Here is an 18,897-nt window from a genome sequence, read left to right as displayed (position 1 = left end):
CAAAGATGGAGCCAAAAGTGCTTAATTCAAGACCATTAGCATTAAAATATGAGTTTTACAAAAAAAAAGTGGTCAAAGACTCCTAAACTGATACAATTTGTGAAAAAAGCACCACAAAAAAACACCTAAACTGACACAAAACAAAGACAAATAGATCCATCTTCATTTCTTAAGTGCTTAACCATAATCAATTCTCCCATGCTAGACATGGAAGTGCACTTTGCACACCTTGAGAAGCTTCACCTTGAGAAGCTTCACCTTGAGAGGCTTGAGTTTGAGGACCTTGTGAAGCTTGACCTTCAGGTATTGTAGCTTGAGAAGCCTGCAAAAAAATTAGAGTTCTATATAAATAAAAACACGAAACCACAAAACCCATACAACACAAAGCTGAGAACACATACCTGTGTTTTTTGCTTTTTGTGAAACCTGGCATTATGATTGGCTTCACCACATATTTTACAATGCATTATTCTCTTTTTCACTTTATCTGCCTTCTTTTTTGGAGATTCGTTAACACCTTTTTTCCTCTCTTTACCAGTTTTGGTGATTTTCTTCCTTCCAGGCTGTAGCGGCTTAGGCGGAATATGCACATTAGGAGCACCTGTCGCAGGCCAGAATGAAGCACCTCTCACTGGACTGATTCCATTGGTGTAGTTCCTCTTCCACATGGCCGTACGAAACCAGTGACATACGAAGTCTTCAGGGATTAGCTTCTTATGATTAATAACTCCATAAGCATGCTCACAAGGAATGCCACAAATCTGAAACTTCATGCAGGTGCAAGTCCTCTTCTCCAAGTTGACACGGTAAGAACAACTATTCACCCTTGCTTTGTACTCACCATTTGTTGAGTATGCCACTTTGCAGTCATCAGCTATCTTCTTCTCTTTTGCTAGAAACTTAGCTACATATGGTGTACAAATACCTGAAACACAAGTACACAATCAGAACTAAACACAAGCACTGATGCTTGATACAAAAAACACCAAAACCATAAAATAAAACACAATCAGAACGAAACCATATTCAAACTTACCTTTGTGATTATGTGATTTAGCTTTTCGCTTGGCAATCCGTGCCATGGCAAGTCTCCTAACCATCTCTAGCATCGGCACAAAAGGCAACTCCCTTGCCTTTTTTATGGTGTTGTTGAAAGACTCAGTAGAGTTATTTTCCACATCTTCACAGTAATTCCCCATCTTGTAGAACGCTCTGCACCAAGTCCTTGGTTTGGTCTTACACACATCATCATAGACACCAGAGTCATAGCATCGAATCCTATCCAACCGTTGTTGCTACTCTACTTCATTGTAGCTCCAAGCTAAATGCCATATGTATGTCTTCATGTCTGACTTTTTTCCCATGATTCTTCTTTATATTGTCGTAGATGTGTCTTACACACATTCTATGTTCTATCTTTGGTAGTTCTAACTTGACAGCTGCAATCAATCCCTGAAACATAAACACACACAGACATGAACAAGTTAAAGTAAACTTTGTTACATGAAAATAATAAACACAAACACAAACAATTAAAAAACATTACCCTGTGCCTATCCGAGATCATGATAAAACCATCACCATCATTCAGAGTCAAGTCATGCTTTATTTTCTGGACAAACCATGTCCAATTATCAGTATTTTCGGCCTGAACAACAGCCCATGCTATTGGGTATATACCATTGTCTGCATCTCTTCGTAATGCAACCAATAACTGCCCCTTGATCTTATGTTTGATGAAAGTGCCATCAAGTCCTACCAATGGCCTACATGTTTCTTTGCAAGTTGTTTTTATGACATCAAAGCACACATAGAACCTGTTAAACTCCTCTTTACCTTCTGCATTTTTCAGTGTTTCGATCACCACTGTAGAACCCTTGTTTGAGTCAATTAACTCAGCCGCATAATCTCTTAGACGGGCAAACTGAAGATTATATTCAGTTTCAATCCACCTCAATGCCTTGTTCCTAGCAGCCTGACATTGAGACCTAGTCACGTTGATTCCCCATTTCTCTAGAACAGTTTCTTCAATCTTCATGGGCATGTAATCTTGTGGTTCATCTCGGATTTTGTCAACAAACAACCTAGCTATATGTGGCACCTTTAGCATCTTACACTGTCCATTAGGCACACAACTATGTTTATCTTCAAAGACCCTAACCCTCCAAATCGGATCATTGGGTAGAATTGAAGCATAGATTTTCCTCGAACAATCATCACCTTCACCATCATCATGATCACCACCAGCACAATTAAACCTGATCTTCTCTTTATCATACTTTTTGGTACAAATTTTGACCTGTTCTCAATGCATAGTCAAGAACACACTCCTTGAAAGCCACTCCGTTGAAGAATGTCTGATGCTTGTACAGTCTCCCGTCTCCATGTCTGATGTGGGTCTGCTCTCTCGGCGTTTTCTGATGTTTCTTTCCCTCGTCATCACTCTCTGGGATCACGTCGTGTTGGATCGAAGGCTCGTCGACGAAGTCGTCCACCGTCTTCTCGATTTCGCATGCTTCTCTATCCACTGCTTCTTCGTCGAAGTCATCTTCACCAAAATCTTGAATGACTAGAGCCATTAACGTTGAATTCGTTTCCATTTCTAGGGTTCTAAGAATTGGAGATTGTTTAACTTTGGGGTTTTCTGATTTAGGGTTTTTGATTTTGGGGATTTTGTGATTTCAGAGGTTGGGTAATCGGGTATGGTTTTAATCCGAGATTTAGAATTTTAATCGGGTCGTAATCTGGTTGATTCTGGTTTATTATGGTTAATAATTGGTTTTTAATGCTTTAAAACGATTAGAAAATAGTAAACCATCAAAAACTGATTTTATGGGGAAACAGATTTCGAATTTAACATCTATGGGGAAATCGATCTAGAACATTATTATTGGGGGGATATAGATCGTAAAAGTTTATATGGTGGAGATATAGGACGAGGGTTTAGTTTGGGAATGATCTACACAGATGTAATACTTCTCGGGCGGGGCGGGGGGGAGGGGGAATAGATCGTTTTTCCAATTTAAAAACATGATAAATTCTTATATTTTTTGTTTCATATGATATAGTATATTTAATTAAAAAAACGTGAAAATAAAAATTTCTTCAATTAAATAATATGAAAAGTCAAGATCAAAAGTCATGATACCAAAAAAATTGGTGAAATATTTTTTTTTTACTATAATTTGCTATATTTACTGATTATATATAAAAATAATATTTCAGTTATTTTACCCAAAAAATTGACATGAAAAAATTGATTTTTTTTTTTTAAAAAAAAATCATGGTGAAGTGAGAGTCATTAAATGGTGCATATTAGAAATGGTTTTTCTAATTATATTTTAATCCAGTACAAACATCTATTATATTAAAACAGAAGCATTTTTAGTGTTTGTTTCAAAACATTTTCCAAAGTTTTTTTTTTTAAAATACTTTTTTATATATGTAAATTTAATTCCAAAAATTAGATATTAATTTAGATAACTAAAAATTTTCTTAAATATAGGTTGTATCTATAGTCTATAGATATTAATTTAAATAGACTTCCTTAAATATAGGTTAGATTTATTTAACATTTGAAATTTAAATAAGATTTTCAGAATAACACATATGATTAATAAATATCTTGTTATATTTTAAATCATATTCTATCATTCACATATTGAAAATAGATAAATATTAATAATATATAATAATTTGATGGGACAAGTTAAGTTTTGTTTTATAATTATGGTCTTATGCGGGTTAGGTTATCAAAGCATGCAAGATATTAAGAGAAAAATATTTCAAAATTAGTAAATATTTATACTATAAAGTAATATAAACGAGAGGGTTAGAATTATGGTTTCATAATCACGGTCTTTTTCGGATTAATAAAATGAGCGAGTTAGAAATATATTTTTACAATAATGGTCACTTTTTGATTAATAAAATAACCGAGTTAAAATTATGTTTTGATGATCATGCTGGTTATAATAATACTGAAAAAAATATAAAAAAATAACCGAGTTAAAATTATGTTTTTTTATATCACTTCGTAAAAAATTATATTTATAAAGAAAGATTAAATTAAATTACAAATTTTGATTAAAAGAAAATTTCCGTTCGGATGCACGAGATATAATCTATGGTTAAGTAAACGAGTTAGTCTGATATGAACATGTTATGATTCTAATTTTTAAATATTCACAAAAACAAATCTCGCAATTCAGCATATTAGTTTTTAAAATATGTGGTATATTCAATCTACTAAATTTTATAATTTGTATTTTAAAAATAAATATAATTTGTTATATTTTTATTTGTTATATATAAAGCCTAAGTTTAAAAAAATATTTTAGTATTTTTATATAAAGTTAAACAAGATAAAATTGATTTTTTATAGTTTGCAGACCATAAAACTCAATTATTAAGCGGTGCAAATTAGAGTTGATGATTATAATATCATAATATTTTAGTCTATTGTCTACAGGTTATATAACAACTCATTTTTTTTATTTACACTATTTATTATTATTTAAAAAATATTATAAAATTCTAACAATAAATTAATTTTTTATTTGATAGATATATTTTTTGTGTGATGTTAACATATGCATACTTATATATACCAATAAATTTTATTAACTAAAATTTTAAAATTAATTATTAAAATATTATAATTCAGCGTATTAGTTATTACGCGGATTAATTCCTAGTGTCAAGTTAATTGACTAGATGTTGGCACATGTATAATAATATTGTATGTGAATAAAGGTAAATTTTATGATTGATTCATAATCTAAGAGATAATTCAAAAATAGTAGTTATGTTTGGACTATAGAAATTAAAAAAATATATATATATATATAAATAAAAACCAATATTTTAAGAAAAGAAAATTATATTTAGTTTAGAATACAAGAATATTTTGCTCTCCTAAAACTCATTACTTTTTCCATTAATATTAAGAAAATTAATAATAAGTGGAAAATATTATAATTGCCCATCTCTATACAAACCAGAATTTGGTAGTACGTCAATTACACACCAAAAAAAAAAGTCCAATAATTATATCCAAAACTATTTACTACTTATGCTTCACCAAATGTTCCTCTAAGTAAATATTTCTTTTATTGGAAATTTTGTTTCTAAATTTATATATTATATATTTTCAGTAGTGAACTAAGGTGTCCAACCGAACTGGACCAAAACCAAACTAGCCAGACCACAGTTCAGTTCGGTATAAACCCCATGACTACAAAAAATTTGGAAAATTGAAAGAGCTGCTCTAGAAATTTTGAATTACACAATTTAGGAGTTGCACTCTTCCCTGAGATTGAAGATTTGTTCAAATAAATTATTTAAAGAGAGTTTTTCTGGAAGTATCGTTGAAAATCTGTAATCCCTAACAGTTTAAGGAATTTGTTGAAGTTTTCTGCAAGACATGATCAAATAAATTGAATATCTATTTAGGAATATTACAAGTTTAGTAGAAGCCGTAAGAGTTTAAGCGAATAGCTCGGTGATTTTACGAGTTAATAACTAACCTTTTAAAGTTGTGGAGACCCAAAGAAAGTTAAAGAAAAAAAGGATTTTTTTAATTGTTCTTATTAATCATGAGGTTCAAGGCTAATGATTTTAGTGGGAGTAGTGAGATGGCATGCACCTTGTATTTAACATGCTCAACGCGTAGAGCATTTGTGAGACGTAACACTATACACGACCCATGATTGTAGTATGTGGACATCAACATTTTCATTCTCTGATAGTTGATCGACAAAACATTATGTTGGACAATGGACATACATCAAACAGTACATCACTGCCATGACGTTTCTCCACTTTTTTTTTTCCTAATTGTCCTCCTGCTTGTACTCTCTTAGTTATCCTTGATAATTAAGTACATTAAGAAATTTAAGGTTTAGTCCTTTTAAGCTAGACCCAATTGATTACACAACTTCTTCACATTGCTTGTTGGGGCCATCCCATTTATTTATATATGTCCTGCATACCCGCTAGATTATTCTTATGATTAATTTAGGAGTATAGGTCAATATATATCAACAAATAATCAGCGTCATCATTGTTGCAATTAGCATTATCATATCAAATTGGCAAATGCTTGAGCCGATTTTTTCGTCGACCATGACTTTATTCCATCTTGCTGTTAAAAGAGCCATGTCACTGCATTAGTCGCTGACCACGACTCTATTCTATTCCACAAGTCTCCATTTTTGTGAGCTAAATGAAACGTTTTGCGCCAACCAAATCATACGTTCGGAGATATTTTTTGAATTTTTTTTTCTAAATCAATAATGAGTGTATTTAATATAGTAGATAAAAACAGGTCCCACACTAGTTTTGCATCACGACAACTCATATGTTTTCATTAATGTATTGTTCATCATTTGTTCCTTCCCATTACCCTTTTGAATTGAAATCTTCTTTTAAAATCCCATTATCGGCTGTTTCAAGTTGACCAAGTTTTTTATGGTCCACTCTCTATTTTCTCTTTTAATATATTTCTTCACTCCATTTGTTCAAAGTCTTCTCCTTTTTGTTAACATAATTGTCTACATGTTTTGGTGTGCGAGGAGATTGTAATTATTATTGAGAAATTCTGTCATACCTTGTGTAGACCATATGCTTTTTTCTTTGATATACAATTAGATACCGAAGAAGAGGAAAAAGAGATTTTTTGTTGGTTTGACGATGAGTTCAAGAATTGGAGCCTTTATGCTCCTGATCTTGCTTTTCTTCCAAACTTGTTCTGTTTCTGCACTCACAAATGGTTTGGACGGTAAGTATAACTAAGTAGATGGTTTCTCAGGTAAACGACTTTCAAAATCTTTGAATTGTTTGAAAAACTGGTGCAGCTTCTGCTTTACAAGCCCTGAAGGCTGAATGGACCACGTCTCCTGATAGTTGGGAAGGAGCTGATCCTTGTGGAACCAATTGGGTTGGAATTACATGTAGCAATGATCGCGTCGTTTCAATGTAACAACTTATTTGTTGTTTTTTGGTTTATGCTTGTTTCGATATCATACACAGACTTTTAACTTTGTGTTGTTGCAGATCCCTTGGGAACCTTAACGTGGAAGGAAAGCTTTCAGCGGATATTGCAGCGCTGCCTGAATTGCAGATCTTGTATGCGTCTTTCTTCTTTTTTATGTTCTTCCCATACTTATAAGTGGATTCTGTTCTCATCTATAATCCTATCGTTGTAGGGATTTGTCATACAATACTGGATTGACCGGACCACTTCCACCAAATATCGGTCAACTTAAGAAGTTGAGGAACTTGTAAGCAAACTAGATCATTGGATCTATAGTAAAACTTATATATATATATATATATATCCTTGTCTTATATATGATTTTAATGAAACTCTGTTTACCCTCCAGGATCCTTGTTGGATGTAGTTTCACTGGTCAAATCCCTGAGTCCATAGGAAATTTAGAACAACTTATATATCTGTAAGATTCCGTTCTTCTTATCATGAAGTACAGTCTCTTTTTCACTTTGCAATCTCAAGCCTTTGTAATAGCATTAGTATTGATTTGTGTGTTCCTCCATACAGCTCACTGAATTTAAATAAATTCAGTGGAACAATTCCTGCTTCCATCGGACGGTTATCGAAACTATATTGGTTCGACATAGCTGACAATCAGATCGAAGGAAGCATTCCCGTTTCTAATGGGACTTCTTCACCTGGACTTGACATGCTTCTTGAAACTAAGCATTTGTATATATAATCCCAAATTTCTCAGTTTTTTTATTTATATAACCACTCTCTTTAGTGTACTAATTAGTCTGACTCTCGTTCACTTTCTCCTGCAGTCATTTTGGAAAAAACAAGCTTTCAGGCGAAATCCCGGAAACGCTTTTCAGCTCAAGCATGACTTTGATACATGTGTAAGCTTCAAATTACTTGTGAAAGCTGAGAGTTTTCACAAGGTGAGAGTAGTAACTAACAAAATGACTGCATTGTTTGTTGTTTTATCGATAGGCTGTTCGAAGGAAACCAATTCACGGGCCCGATCCCGAAAAGCCTAAGCCACGTTAAAACGCTGACAGTGTTGTAAGTAGTAAAAGACTGTTAATTTTTTTTTCTTTTTAATCCCATGTTTTACCTCATATACTTTTATGTGTGTTATAGACGCCTTGATAGGAATAGACTAAGTGGTGATATTCCTACAAGTCTTAACAATCTCACAGATCTTCAAGAACTGTAAGTGAACAACCTGAGTTTGTTCTATCTTTGTAGATATTAATGTAAAGGTAAGAGAGTTTATAATTGAATCCATATCAGGTACTTGGCCAACAACAGATTTACAGGTAGTCTTCCAAATTTAACCAGCTTGACCAGTCTATACACATTGTAAGTTTTTATATATTTCTATTCCTTCTCAATCCTTCATTCTTAATCGATCGAATGCCATGATGTGTTTGTGTTTTTTTTTATCAGAGACGTGAGCAATAACCCTTTGGAATTCTCACCAATTCCATCATGGATCTCTTCATTACGCTCCTTAGCAACATTGTATGAGCAATATTACTCGTATCTCTTTTTTCTTGATCTCCATGTGTATACTTTCTAAGAACAAACGTTCTTCTTCTTTGCAGAAGAATGGAAGGGATCCAACTTAATGGTTCAATACCAACCTCATTTTTCACCCCTGCTCAGTTGCAGACAGTGTGAGTTAAATAATACATGAAATCGGAAAATCAACTCAGTGTTTTAAAATCTTTACTTATTGCGGTTTTTTTTACTTGTAGTATCCTAAAGAGCAATCGGATAGACTCAGCCTTGGACTTTGGTACAACCTATAGCAACCAGCTGGAGTTTGTTGATTTACAATACAATAACATAGATGTTTATAAACAACCACCAGCTAATACACGCATCCAAGTAATGTATGTATACTGGTCAGAAACAAAAAAGGTTTTTTTTTGTTTCATCGGTCATTTGCTTATGTCTGTTGACATATCCACAGATTGGCAGATAATCCAGTGTGTCAGGAATTGGGGAACAGGCCGAGTTACTGCTCAGCAATACCACACAATACCTCATTTTCTACCATCCCATCAACCTGTTCTCCCTGTGATCAGGGCAGGGAAACAAGTCCCTTGTGTCGGTGTGCGTATCCATTCACAGGAACTTTCTACTTCAGGTCTCCTTCCTTCTCAGGGTTGTTCAACTCAACCAACTTCGAGATTCTACAGAAGACAATAGCAGATTTCTTTAAGAAATTTAGTTATCCGGTGGACTCCGTGGGCATCAGAAACATTAGAGAGAATGCAACCGATCATCAGCTTCTAATAGATCTTTTGGTATTTCCTTTAGGCAGAGAGGGTTTTAATGAGACGGGAATGTTACTTGTTAATTTTGCGTTTAGTAACCAGACTTATAAGCCTCCTGCTATATTTGGCCCTTACATATTCAGAGCCGACCGTTACAGTCAGTTCTCCGGTATGATCACTTCACACAATCAAACTGAATCTAAAACGAATTCCATATAACTTATTTTCTCTGCCTTTTTATGCCACAGATGGAGGAGGTTCCAAGTCATCAAACACAGGCATTATAATAGGAGCAGCAGTTGGTGCTGCGATTCTTCTATTGTTGTTAACTTTAGCTGGGGTTTACGCTCTTAGACAGAGGAAGAGAGCAGATAGAGCAACTGGTCAAAATAATCCTTTTGGTAAGAGGAGAAAGTTTACTACTTCGAAATACTCCTCCCTTAGGTTAAAGTTGCTTGTAACTTCTGATTTTTTTTATTGTATGTTTCAGCCAAGTGGGATACGAGTAAGAGCAGTATCGATGCTCCACAGCTAATGGGAGCAAAAGCTTTTACTTTTGAAGAGCTGAAGAGATGTACAGACAATTTTTCAGAAGCAAATGATGTTGGGGGTGGAGGTTATGGCAAGGTTTGTCTCTTTGCAATAGCATAAGTTGAAAGTAGCAATGACGTGAGTTGAAATTCTGATCCCAAATCTGGTGGTGAAACAGGTGTACAGAGGAATTCTTTCCTCTGGACAACTCATAGCAATCAAAAGAGCTCAACAAGGATCTTTGCAAGGAGGGCTAGAGTTCAAAACTGAGATCGAACTTCTTTCAAGGGTCCATCATAAGAATGTTGTTAGACTATTGGGCTTCTGTTTTGATAGAAGTGAACAAATGCTCGTATACGAGTACATTCCCAATGGCTCTCTTAGAGATAGTCTCTCAGGTAATACAAAATATCTTTCTTCCTTTGAGGAATTACGATCGTTCTTGGGTGCTGAATTTGATGATAATGCAGGGAAGAGCGGGATTAGACTTGATTGGACAAGAAGGCTTAGAATAGCACTTGGTTCAGGGAAGGGTCTGGCTTATCTTCATGAGCTTGCTGATCCTCCAATCATACACAGAGACATCAAATCAAACAACATATTACTTGATGAAAATCTAACCGCAAAGGTTGCCGACTTTGGCCTCTCCAAACTAGTGGGAGACCCTGAGAAAACACATGTGACAACACAAGTGAAAGGAACCATGGTAAGTATAGAAACAATCAATCGCCCTCCTTTTCTTTCTTTCTTAGAATCATTTAAAACTAAAAGTTTCTCTGGTATCAGGGCTACTTGGATCCTGAGTACTACATGACTAATCAACTGACGGAGAAGAGCGATGTGTATGGTTTTGGTGTGGTAATGCTTGAGCTATTAACCGGTAAAAGTCCAATAGAGAGAGGCAAATACGTAGTGAGAGAGGTAAAGACGAAGATGAATAAGTCAAGGAGTTTGTATGATCTGCAAGAACTGTTGGACACGACGATTATCGCAAGCAGCAGCAATCTGAAAGGGTTTGAGAAGTACGTAGACTTGGCTCTGAGATGCGTGGAGGAGGAAGGAGTGAATAGACCATCGATGGGTGAGGTAGTGAAAGAGATTGAGAACATTATGCAGCTTGCGGGGTTAAACCCTAATGTAGATTCAGCATCGACTTCAAGAACGTACGAGGAAGCAAGTAAAGGATCTGGTGATCCTTACGGCAAGGACTCGTTTGAGTACAGTGGGAATTTCCCAGAGTCAAAGCTCGAACCCCAATGATTAATTATGGGTTTCTTTGTTTTTTTTGCTATTTATTAAGTGACTTGATACTTGGAATGCCTTGTGAATGTGGACTTGCATGATTTGATTTGTTGCTATGTGTCACTGATTTTATGAAGTGTCAGCACGACTAAATGACTAATTTTTGTTTTCTTTGTTTTTCATCAAGGAGAAGAATGTAGTGAAACTCAGAACTAATAAACAACTACTCTTTGTAACATAAACACCGATTTTCAAACATTATAAAAGTATGAAATATAGTTTTTGTTTCGATGTTTGTGAAATTTTTTGGGTTCCGAGTTGGAGCAGTGTAAAAATTCATTAAATTTGATAAAATAATAAGATAATATTTTTTTTGAAACACCTATAAAATATATGATCCCAACATAAACATAAATTAATATAAAAATTTACGTATATATAGGTAAAATATTATATACTAAAATATGATTAATGTGTTGTTTGTTTTTATTTAAGTTTAAAATTTTATTGAAAATCATCTCTTTACTTATTTACATCAATAACTTTTCATGTTGTTTTTTTTGAACTCCATTCAAAATTTGTGAAAAAATTTTAGATGTGATAATTGATTTTCTTACGCATAACTGTTTTAAAATATACTAGGATACTGGTCTGCACGCATGTGCAGGCTTGAATGTTTTTAAAATTTTTAATTTTATTGGGTATATTGTTAAGTTTATTGGGTCGAATTTTATAATATTGATAATTGACAGTGTGTGGTACAATGTTACTAATTTTGGGCCCAATGGTATGTTATTAGTATAAGAATTGGATTGTGTCTTACAATTGGCTCATATTTTCAGTTATAAATTCTAAGTAATTATAATTAGGTATGTATAATGAAGAAAGTGTAGATGAAGAATACATGTAATTATGAAATACATACATTAATTTTATGTTCGTAAGTTATTCATCGAAATGTGACATATATGAACATATTTTATAGATTATATGCGAATATATATTCATTTATTTCGAGATGTATCTTCATTTGGAAATTATGATAAATCAGTCAAATGTTATTTAATATGTTTTTATTAAAAACGACTTTTGGGGAATATGAAACACAGCGAAGAAAAATGAGGAGTCACTCTCAGAGAATTCTATAAATACACACCATAAGAGAATTTTGATGAATTAACCAAACAAATAATTACTCACTCAAATACAACCCATACTACAATTATTCTTCTGATGTGATCTTCACACAAACATACAAAAAATATGTTTACATGAAAGAAAAATACACGTTTTCCTACATAATATTTTTTGTGCATCTGTGAAGAATCACATCAGAATAAGTAGTTTTATTCATTGTATCGCCACACAGTTATTGTAATTATATTACTTGTGAATGCTCACTTTCGACAGGAAGTATACTGTTAGTACTTTATACCAAATTCTGGATAGAATATTGACAATATACTTCTTGTAGAGTGAGATATAAGTAATTTTGCTCAGTAGGTAATGAGAAATGTATACCGTTTTCCATAAGTTTTTGCTATTGTTGATTTTTTATTAGTCACTGGAATTTTTAGAAAAAAATGTCCTTGCTTATGTAGAAAATTGTTATTTACATCGAATGAGATCTCAATATTGTTTAAGAAATACAAACCTTTTGATTGGGATTTTATAATTTGAACTATAACGATTTTCAAAATTTGTAGGATTGTTAGATTTATTATTTCTCATCGCAGAAATTATATAAAATAACAATAAACCGTATTTTTCTATATTATGTACTTCAGTTCAATATGAAATTTAAAAAGTTTTTCAATTTTATCAGAGATTTCCAAAATTTGAGATATAATTTATCATATTAACAATTAAGTTACGATTAATCCGCATCAAAGATACTTTAAACTTACAATGATAACAGTTTATTAACTAAATTATAAATTATAAGTTACGGTATATTTAATGAAATATTAATTGGTTGACTGTTGTATTAATTATGTAATATGTAACGGTTGCAAATGTAGTATTTAGTAGATGATTTACCTTAGTATTTCATATATTCAACATAAAAAGTATTGTAAAAAATGAAAACGATGAAAAACAACAAAATGAAAGTAACTTATTGAAATATAGATTCAGCATGCAATTTTAAAACTAATTTTAAGAAAGACATATAAATCTAATTGACCGGGAATAAGACCCTTGCATAGCAAACTTATCTGAAGGTGTCGTATACAACACCATTAACTGTTCGGATATCTTCATAACTGCGATGACCTCTAATGATATTCAACAGACAACCCAAAAAAAATTTTCCCATCATAAATTGAATACTGTTGAAGAATAGTTAGATTTCCTGAACCCTTCACCTGTGGCCTTCACTAATGCAATGTGGCATTCCAGACAAATTGATGAGATAATTCAGTGTAGAGCAGGAATCTGGCAGTTGCGTATATCTTGTTACACTCCATCCAAGCAATAAATTTTGTATTTTTCATTAGTTTTTCCACCTTATTTCGCTTGGAAGAATTTGTTCTTGGTAGATGAAATTGAATAATTTCTGAAAACAATCATAAAGAACTTGTTAAAACAGTTAGAAGGAAACAAATAATGTATGATAAGAAGTTATAAAGGATAAGCCTCTATAGTTCTATCAAAAGGATTCCTAATAGAATAAAGTGGGACGCATCAGGCTTACCTATCCTGTTCATAGCAGTAGAAATGGAGAATATTGAGAATTTTTATTCAGTGTAACAAATGAAGTTGCAGTTCACAAAAGTATGATGTGAATATATAGATGGATTAAATAGGACATACACAAATATACGAATACGTTAAAAATTTCAATATGCATCTGGTTATAGAAAGTAATAACAATATATCAATATCCTTCATATTATATTTTAAAAAATCCCGAATATATGGTTAGATAATTCAATTTAAACATTATTGCTTCATAAGAATATTAGTTCGAAATTATCGGAGCACAATATTATGTTACCATATATTGCGGTTTAAATCAAACTTTAAAGAGGAAAATCCAAACTTTTCAATATTTTTGTATGAGCTAAGTTGTGTGAATTGGACGAAGAAGACTTGTGTAAATATTATGTCCATTTATCAAAAGCGAAAGTAAAAAAGTCAAACTGGATGGTTGAAACAGTATTTCCAAGAAAACCTAGAAATTTGGTGACATTGAATATTTTTTAACTACCCTATCCCATATAAAATAAGAGTTTGCTTTGATTATAAACATACTTCTAAAATTTACTCTGCAACCCTAAACGCCTAATAAGAGATTAGACAAAAATGGAGAATCACCAAGAAAAAAGTTATGATGAAAACAGATTACTAAAAATTAATCCACCACCATTGAACATGAGATTTGGTGTGGAAGAAACAGCATCACCTCCTCCAATTTCTGAATCAGAGATGGAGCAAACTAATATGTGGGAAGAGATGAATGACTTTCTGAGCAAATCAACTGCAAAGGCCATCGAGGTTCCTTCTGAGGTAATTTAAACTTAATTATTCGGTTTTATTGATGATTTATGTATTATTGGATGTTTATATCAATATGTAATATCTGCAGCTTGATGAATAAAAATCGACTGATGATCCAAAGAAAAACGTTGCAAGAACGGAAAACACGATCTCCATCTAGATCTGGAGATTTGTTTGAAATTTATAGAATGCGGCTTTGTTAAGACAGAAAACCGCTACCTAGATACATCTCCGTGGGTAAACTGTTAATATTCCATTAATACATTGATTTGTTTAACTAATATGTTTGAAGTTAACTACATTATATGTTTTTGAATTTTATAGGCACATAAGAATAAACGTGGAAGGAGAAACTTCGGAGTTTAACTAAAATTATCTCTGTTTTTTTTTTGTTCTTTTTTGTACCTTAATTATCTTGAATAAAATCAAAAATAATTATTCTCCCAATTCAATTTCTCATATATGTGTATTGATTCGTAAGATTATAAGCTCATCTGCTACATTGATTATAATCCACAAACATTAAAACATCGATAATTTATATAATATTTTACACTCAACTCGAAATGTAATGAGAAAAACTTAACGTCAGTTGTCAGCACTAAAATGCAAACGTCAATCGGAATTAATTTAAAATTACTCTTATACGTAAAAGTTGTTAATAAATCAATAGTGAGCATTGGACCAAAAAAAAAGATTGATACGGAGCATTGGATGAAATTGCGTAAGAAGCGTTATAGTTGCATCGCGTGACATAATTATAAATAAGGAAATTCATAAAAGCTCGCAATAAATGTAATGTCAGAGTCTACTTACATAAAATGTTATGGTACTAAATTTGGCATAATATGAAAAATGGCCGTTAAAATATTGTAGTAGTATAATTTGGCAATGTCTTATTATTATGGAAATGTAAAATATTGGATGGAAGAAAATGTCTATAAAGGAAGTAACATTTCTAAAATCAAATGAATTCTATATATAGATAGTATATGTTATATCCAAAACTATACATATATACATGTAAAATATATAAACAATAAATACAATGATATTAAAGGACATAAGTAAATTGGTAATTAAACATTACCATAAATAAATATTAAATATTTCATTACAAATATACGAAAGTATGTTCAAATCCATTCCAGTTTTATGGGAAAATATTACATAATGGGAATGTTTAACAGTTACGAGAAAATATAAGTACAAAGGGATTAAAGTTATGGCCAGCTCGGATCTCCATGGATATCGGTAAAAGGAAGCTTGAAAGAAAATAATTTCAAGTTAACAATTGAAAAAAGATCAAAATAACTCATAAAACATATTATATATATTAATACAAATTAGAAAAATTACCAGTCAAGATAATCAGAAACCTCTTTTATGTGAGGATTAAAAAGTATTTCGGAATGGTCTCCAGCATTCCGTATGCGATATCTCCCTGTATGATTTTAAAATATAAAAGGCACACATGTTAGAAACCAAATTATCATATAAACAAAGTGAAAATGAATGTTTCCACTCGATTATAAAATTTAATTACTAACCTTCAGATTCATAGGTCAGATGAAACATGCGCAAACTTAAGACTGTTTCATAAGTACCTATGTCTTCCCACTTTTTCCAGAAATCCAGAGCAGTCTTCCCAATGAGTTCGATGCCCATATCAACATAACTAAACCAAAAAATTATATTACAACAACATTAACTAAAATATAAATACTCAGAATTATAAGAAAAATTATTGGCCTTTACATATATAGATGATAATATAAAATATCTTACTTCATGTCCCTTATCTAAATGTCCAGTTTGTGAGAAGGTGCAAAAATCATCTCGTAGGGATCATCAGTGTCAGTACTTAGTTCATCATCAACATAGATGATTACGCCGATCAAGTCTACAAAGAAACATTTTCATTACACAATATTTATAACCCTATATATTAAATTGAATAAAGGTGAGAAGCCTAAGCGATAGAGTACTCAGTAGGGAAATTCCCTCGGATAATGGCATCAAATGACATAAAATCCATCATATGCTTAGGATTGACTTGAAAAGTCTTGTCTACAACACTATCGGCGTTCATGTTGATGAAGTGGTAGGTTATAGTATTTCTGAAAGATCCAAACGCATTGACAACGTTGAAGAATATGACATTATTCCATTCTCCTTCTTTAAACTTTGGACCGAGGGAAGAAATAAGATCCTGATCTATCGATGCCTCTATTTTGTAGCCCTAAATTCGTGAACCAAATAATCATTTCAAAGATTCATGTGTTTAAATGTTCATAACATGCAACAGAATAAAAAAACTTCAAAATATGAACTTACATTTTCATCACCGAGGATAAGATGCAATTCCTGGCGTTGATTACGGTAATTGAATTGTTCCCAAGCTCGTAGAACTTTTATAAGGATTCTGGAATCAGATTTTGTGGGAGAAAGATACTCAATGGTACAATAGCGAGGCATGTTTGAGGAAAGTGGTTTTTTTCTGGGACTTTAGGTTTGTTTTTAGTTAAGATGGCGACAAGTTTTTCTACTTGGTCCTTTATATGTGTAGGAAAGCAAGTATAGGGTTTGAAAGGTTGTGTTGTTTTGTAAAATTAGAATAAATAGCAACCTTTGACATTTATTGCACTAAGTGATTTACGAACAAACCAAAATGGTTACATTCAATTCATTGGTATATTTGACTTTTATATTGATTAAATATATATAGTAAAATATGTAAAGATGGTAGAAAAATGTCATATCTTGTACTGATTACTTCTTTTTAATTAAGTCAATTATTTTATTTCATTAATTACAAATAATTAATGAGAGTACAATACAAGAATTTATGTACTCTATTTTTTAATACAGACACAAATCACGGACCATCCAAATTTTGAATTTTTTTTTTGTGCAACCAATACTTCATTAAAACTTAAACTCAAATTGAGGGGCTATTACATAAGGAACTCTTAGCAAGAGAATCAGCAGTACAATTTAGTTTTCTTGAGATGAATGAAAACGAGATAGAGGAGAAGCTTCTGGATAGGAAATCAATGTGTCCGAGGATACCATGGAGATCAATGTTGCCAGAACCAGTGTTTATTGCTTCAATGAGTTGAAAGGAATCTGATTTTACCGAGATGTTCCTTATGTTGTCTTCAGCTGCTTGGAAGAGAGCAGCCCGAAGGGCTAGTCCTTTAGCCACCAGTGGATTTTTGGCCCAAGAGTGAGGTCGGGAGAAGGAGAGAGTGGTATTCTCAAAGGAGAAGGTCCATCCCAGTCCCACTACCTTGCGGATTGGGCACCAAGCTGCATCAGTGTGGATGATACATGCATCTGGATGATCAGGGGAAGTCACAGACACCACTGGCTGAGGAGCCATGGGTTTACTCATTTGGTTCGAGGACCATTCTAGGGCATTAGCTATCGATTTAATTAGAGATGACTTCACCAGGAGAGAAGTCAATGTTCCCAAACATTAGATTGTTGCGAGCCGTCCAGAGGTTCCAGCATAACCAGGGGGATAAGACTCCTTTGTCAATGCCTGATGAGGACTCGCAAAGGCTATCTTTAACCAGTCTCCAAATGGGGGAGAAAAGGGGGCTTCTGACCAGACTTGTGTAGCAAAGGAGCAGTGAAAGAGAAGGTGAGGGATTGATTCCAGGTTTCTACACCGTTTACAAGGCACATTGAGGTCAGGTATTCTCTCCGCTAACCAGGTGCCGACAGGGAGAGCTCCACTAGCAGCACGCCAGAGGAAAGTTTTGATTTTTGGAACTGGTGATGCAGACCAAATGTCAGCAATCCAATCAAGAGAGCTAGTGTTCTGTTTTTGGCAGAGAGCTTCTTGAGCAGAGAAGTAACCCGACTTTGTGGAATAGACACCAGATTTATCTCTCAGCCAGACTCTTTTGTCCTCACATCCCAGGATACATGGTTGAATATCAGGATCTCAGGTTCAAATTCTGGCAGGATATCATGGATTTTGTTTCTATCCCAGGTCATGAGGCTAGAGTCTAAGAGGTCAGAGACTCGAAAGTCAGCTTCTTCCAATGGGGGGGGGGGGCATAAGGAGCCGAGGGTCCAGACATGGAGAGCCAATTTTCTCCCCAGATGGGAATAGATTTCCCATTACCAACAGCCCAACCAAGGTTCTTAATCAGTAAGTCCCTACCTAACAGGATACTTCTCCAACCATGGGATGCAGAGAAAGGGCAAATGCACTATAGGAAGTCGGATTTCTTACAATATCTTGTACTGACTACTTCTTTTTAATTAAGTCAATTATTTTGTTTTGTTAATTACAAATAATTAATGAGAGTGCAATACCGGAAT

The 18,897-nt window shown here is 33.2% G+C and overlaps 4 protein-coding genes across 4 annotated transcripts; 1 reads left to right on the top strand and 3 right to left on the bottom strand.

Annotated features, from left to right (window-relative positions):
• Positions 1-201: 201 nt before the first annotated feature.
• LOC112086665 lies at positions 202-2,579 on the bottom strand. The gene is made up of 6 exons (XM_024155637.1): positions 2,300-2,579; positions 1,547-2,220; positions 1,354-1,452; positions 1,037-1,235; positions 427-925; positions 202-322 (listed from the first exon to the last, which is right to left on the bottom strand). Exons 1-6 carry the CDS (start codon positions 2,577-2,579, stop codon positions 202-204), a joined length of 1,872 nt encoding a protein of 623 aa, XP_024011405.1.
• Positions 2,580-6,426: 3,847 nt separating this feature from the next.
• Positions 6,427-11,290, top strand: LOC18016394 (probable leucine-rich repeat receptor-like protein kinase At5g49770). The gene is made up of 19 exons (XM_006402179.2): positions 6,427-6,781; positions 6,858-6,978; positions 7,057-7,128; positions 7,209-7,283; positions 7,386-7,457; positions 7,562-7,726; positions 7,822-7,896; positions 7,991-8,062; positions 8,141-8,212; positions 8,294-8,362; positions 8,450-8,524; positions 8,608-8,679; positions 8,761-8,898; positions 8,979-9,454; positions 9,534-9,686; positions 9,776-9,912; positions 9,995-10,214; positions 10,287-10,522; positions 10,603-11,290. Exons 1-19 carry the CDS (start codon positions 6,694-6,696, stop codon positions 11,074-11,076), a joined length of 2,862 nt encoding a protein of 953 aa, XP_006402242.1. The 5' UTR covers positions 6,427-6,693; the 3' UTR covers positions 11,077-11,290.
• A 5,241-nt stretch (positions 11,291-16,531) lies between these two features.
• On the bottom strand, positions 16,532-17,037 carry LOC112086664. The gene is made up of 2 exons (XM_024155636.1): positions 16,897-17,037; positions 16,532-16,801 (listed from the first exon to the last, which is right to left on the bottom strand). Exons 1-2 carry the CDS (start codon positions 17,035-17,037, stop codon positions 16,532-16,534), a joined length of 411 nt encoding a protein of 136 aa, XP_024011404.1.
• A 463-nt stretch (positions 17,038-17,500) lies between these two features.
• On the bottom strand, positions 17,501-17,944 carry LOC112086663. The gene has a single exon (XM_024155635.1). It carries the CDS (start codon positions 17,942-17,944, stop codon positions 17,501-17,503), a length of 444 nt encoding a protein of 147 aa, XP_024011403.1.
• Positions 17,945-18,897: the final 953 nt, after the last annotated feature.

The sequence above is a fragment of the Eutrema salsugineum genome, unplaced genomic scaffold (assembly GCF_000478725.1).
Source record: "Eutrema salsugineum unplaced genomic scaffold, Eutsalg1_0 scaffold_2, whole genome shotgun sequence".
Classification (NCBI taxonomy): domain Eukaryota; kingdom Viridiplantae; phylum Streptophyta; class Magnoliopsida; order Brassicales; family Brassicaceae; genus Eutrema; species Eutrema salsugineum.
The sequence above is the reverse complement of the archived record's forward strand: the minus strand, read 5'-3'. Positions and strand labels throughout refer to the sequence as shown.

Coding starts and splice junctions, on each gene's coding strand:
- LOC112086665 (XM_024155637.1), bottom strand. CDS start 2,579: ATGGCTCTAGTCATTCAAGATTTTGGTGAAGATGACTTCGACGAAGAA. Junction 1,236..1,353: donor AGAAGAATCATGGGAAAAAA/GTCAGACATGAA, acceptor GATGTGTGTAAG/ACCAAACCAAGGACTTGGTG. Junction 926..1,036: donor TAAATCACATAATCACAAAG/GTAAGTTTGAAT, acceptor CTTGTGTTTCAG/GTATTTGTACACCATATGTA.
- LOC18016394 (XM_006402179.2), top strand. CDS start 6,694: ATGAGTTCAAGAATTGGAGCCTTTATGCTCCTGATCTTGCTTTTCTTC. Junction 9,687..9,775: donor TGGTCAAAATAATCCTTTTG/GTAAGAGGAGAA, acceptor TGTATGTTTCAG/CCAAGTGGGATACGAGTAAG. Junction 9,913..9,994: donor GGGGTGGAGGTTATGGCAAG/GTTTGTCTCTTT, acceptor GTGGTGAAACAG/GTGTACAGAGGAATTCTTTC.
- LOC112086664 (XM_024155636.1), bottom strand. CDS start 17,037: ATGCCTCGCTATTGTACCATTGAGTATCTTTCTCCCACAAAATCTGAT. Junction 16,802..16,896: donor TTATCCTCGGTGATGAAAAT/GTAAGTTCATAT, acceptor TCACGAATTTAG/GGCTACAAAATAGAGGCATC.
- LOC112086663 (XM_024155635.1), bottom strand. CDS start 17,944: ATGGCTCCTCAGCCAGTGGTGTCTGTGACTTCCCCTGATCATCCAGAT.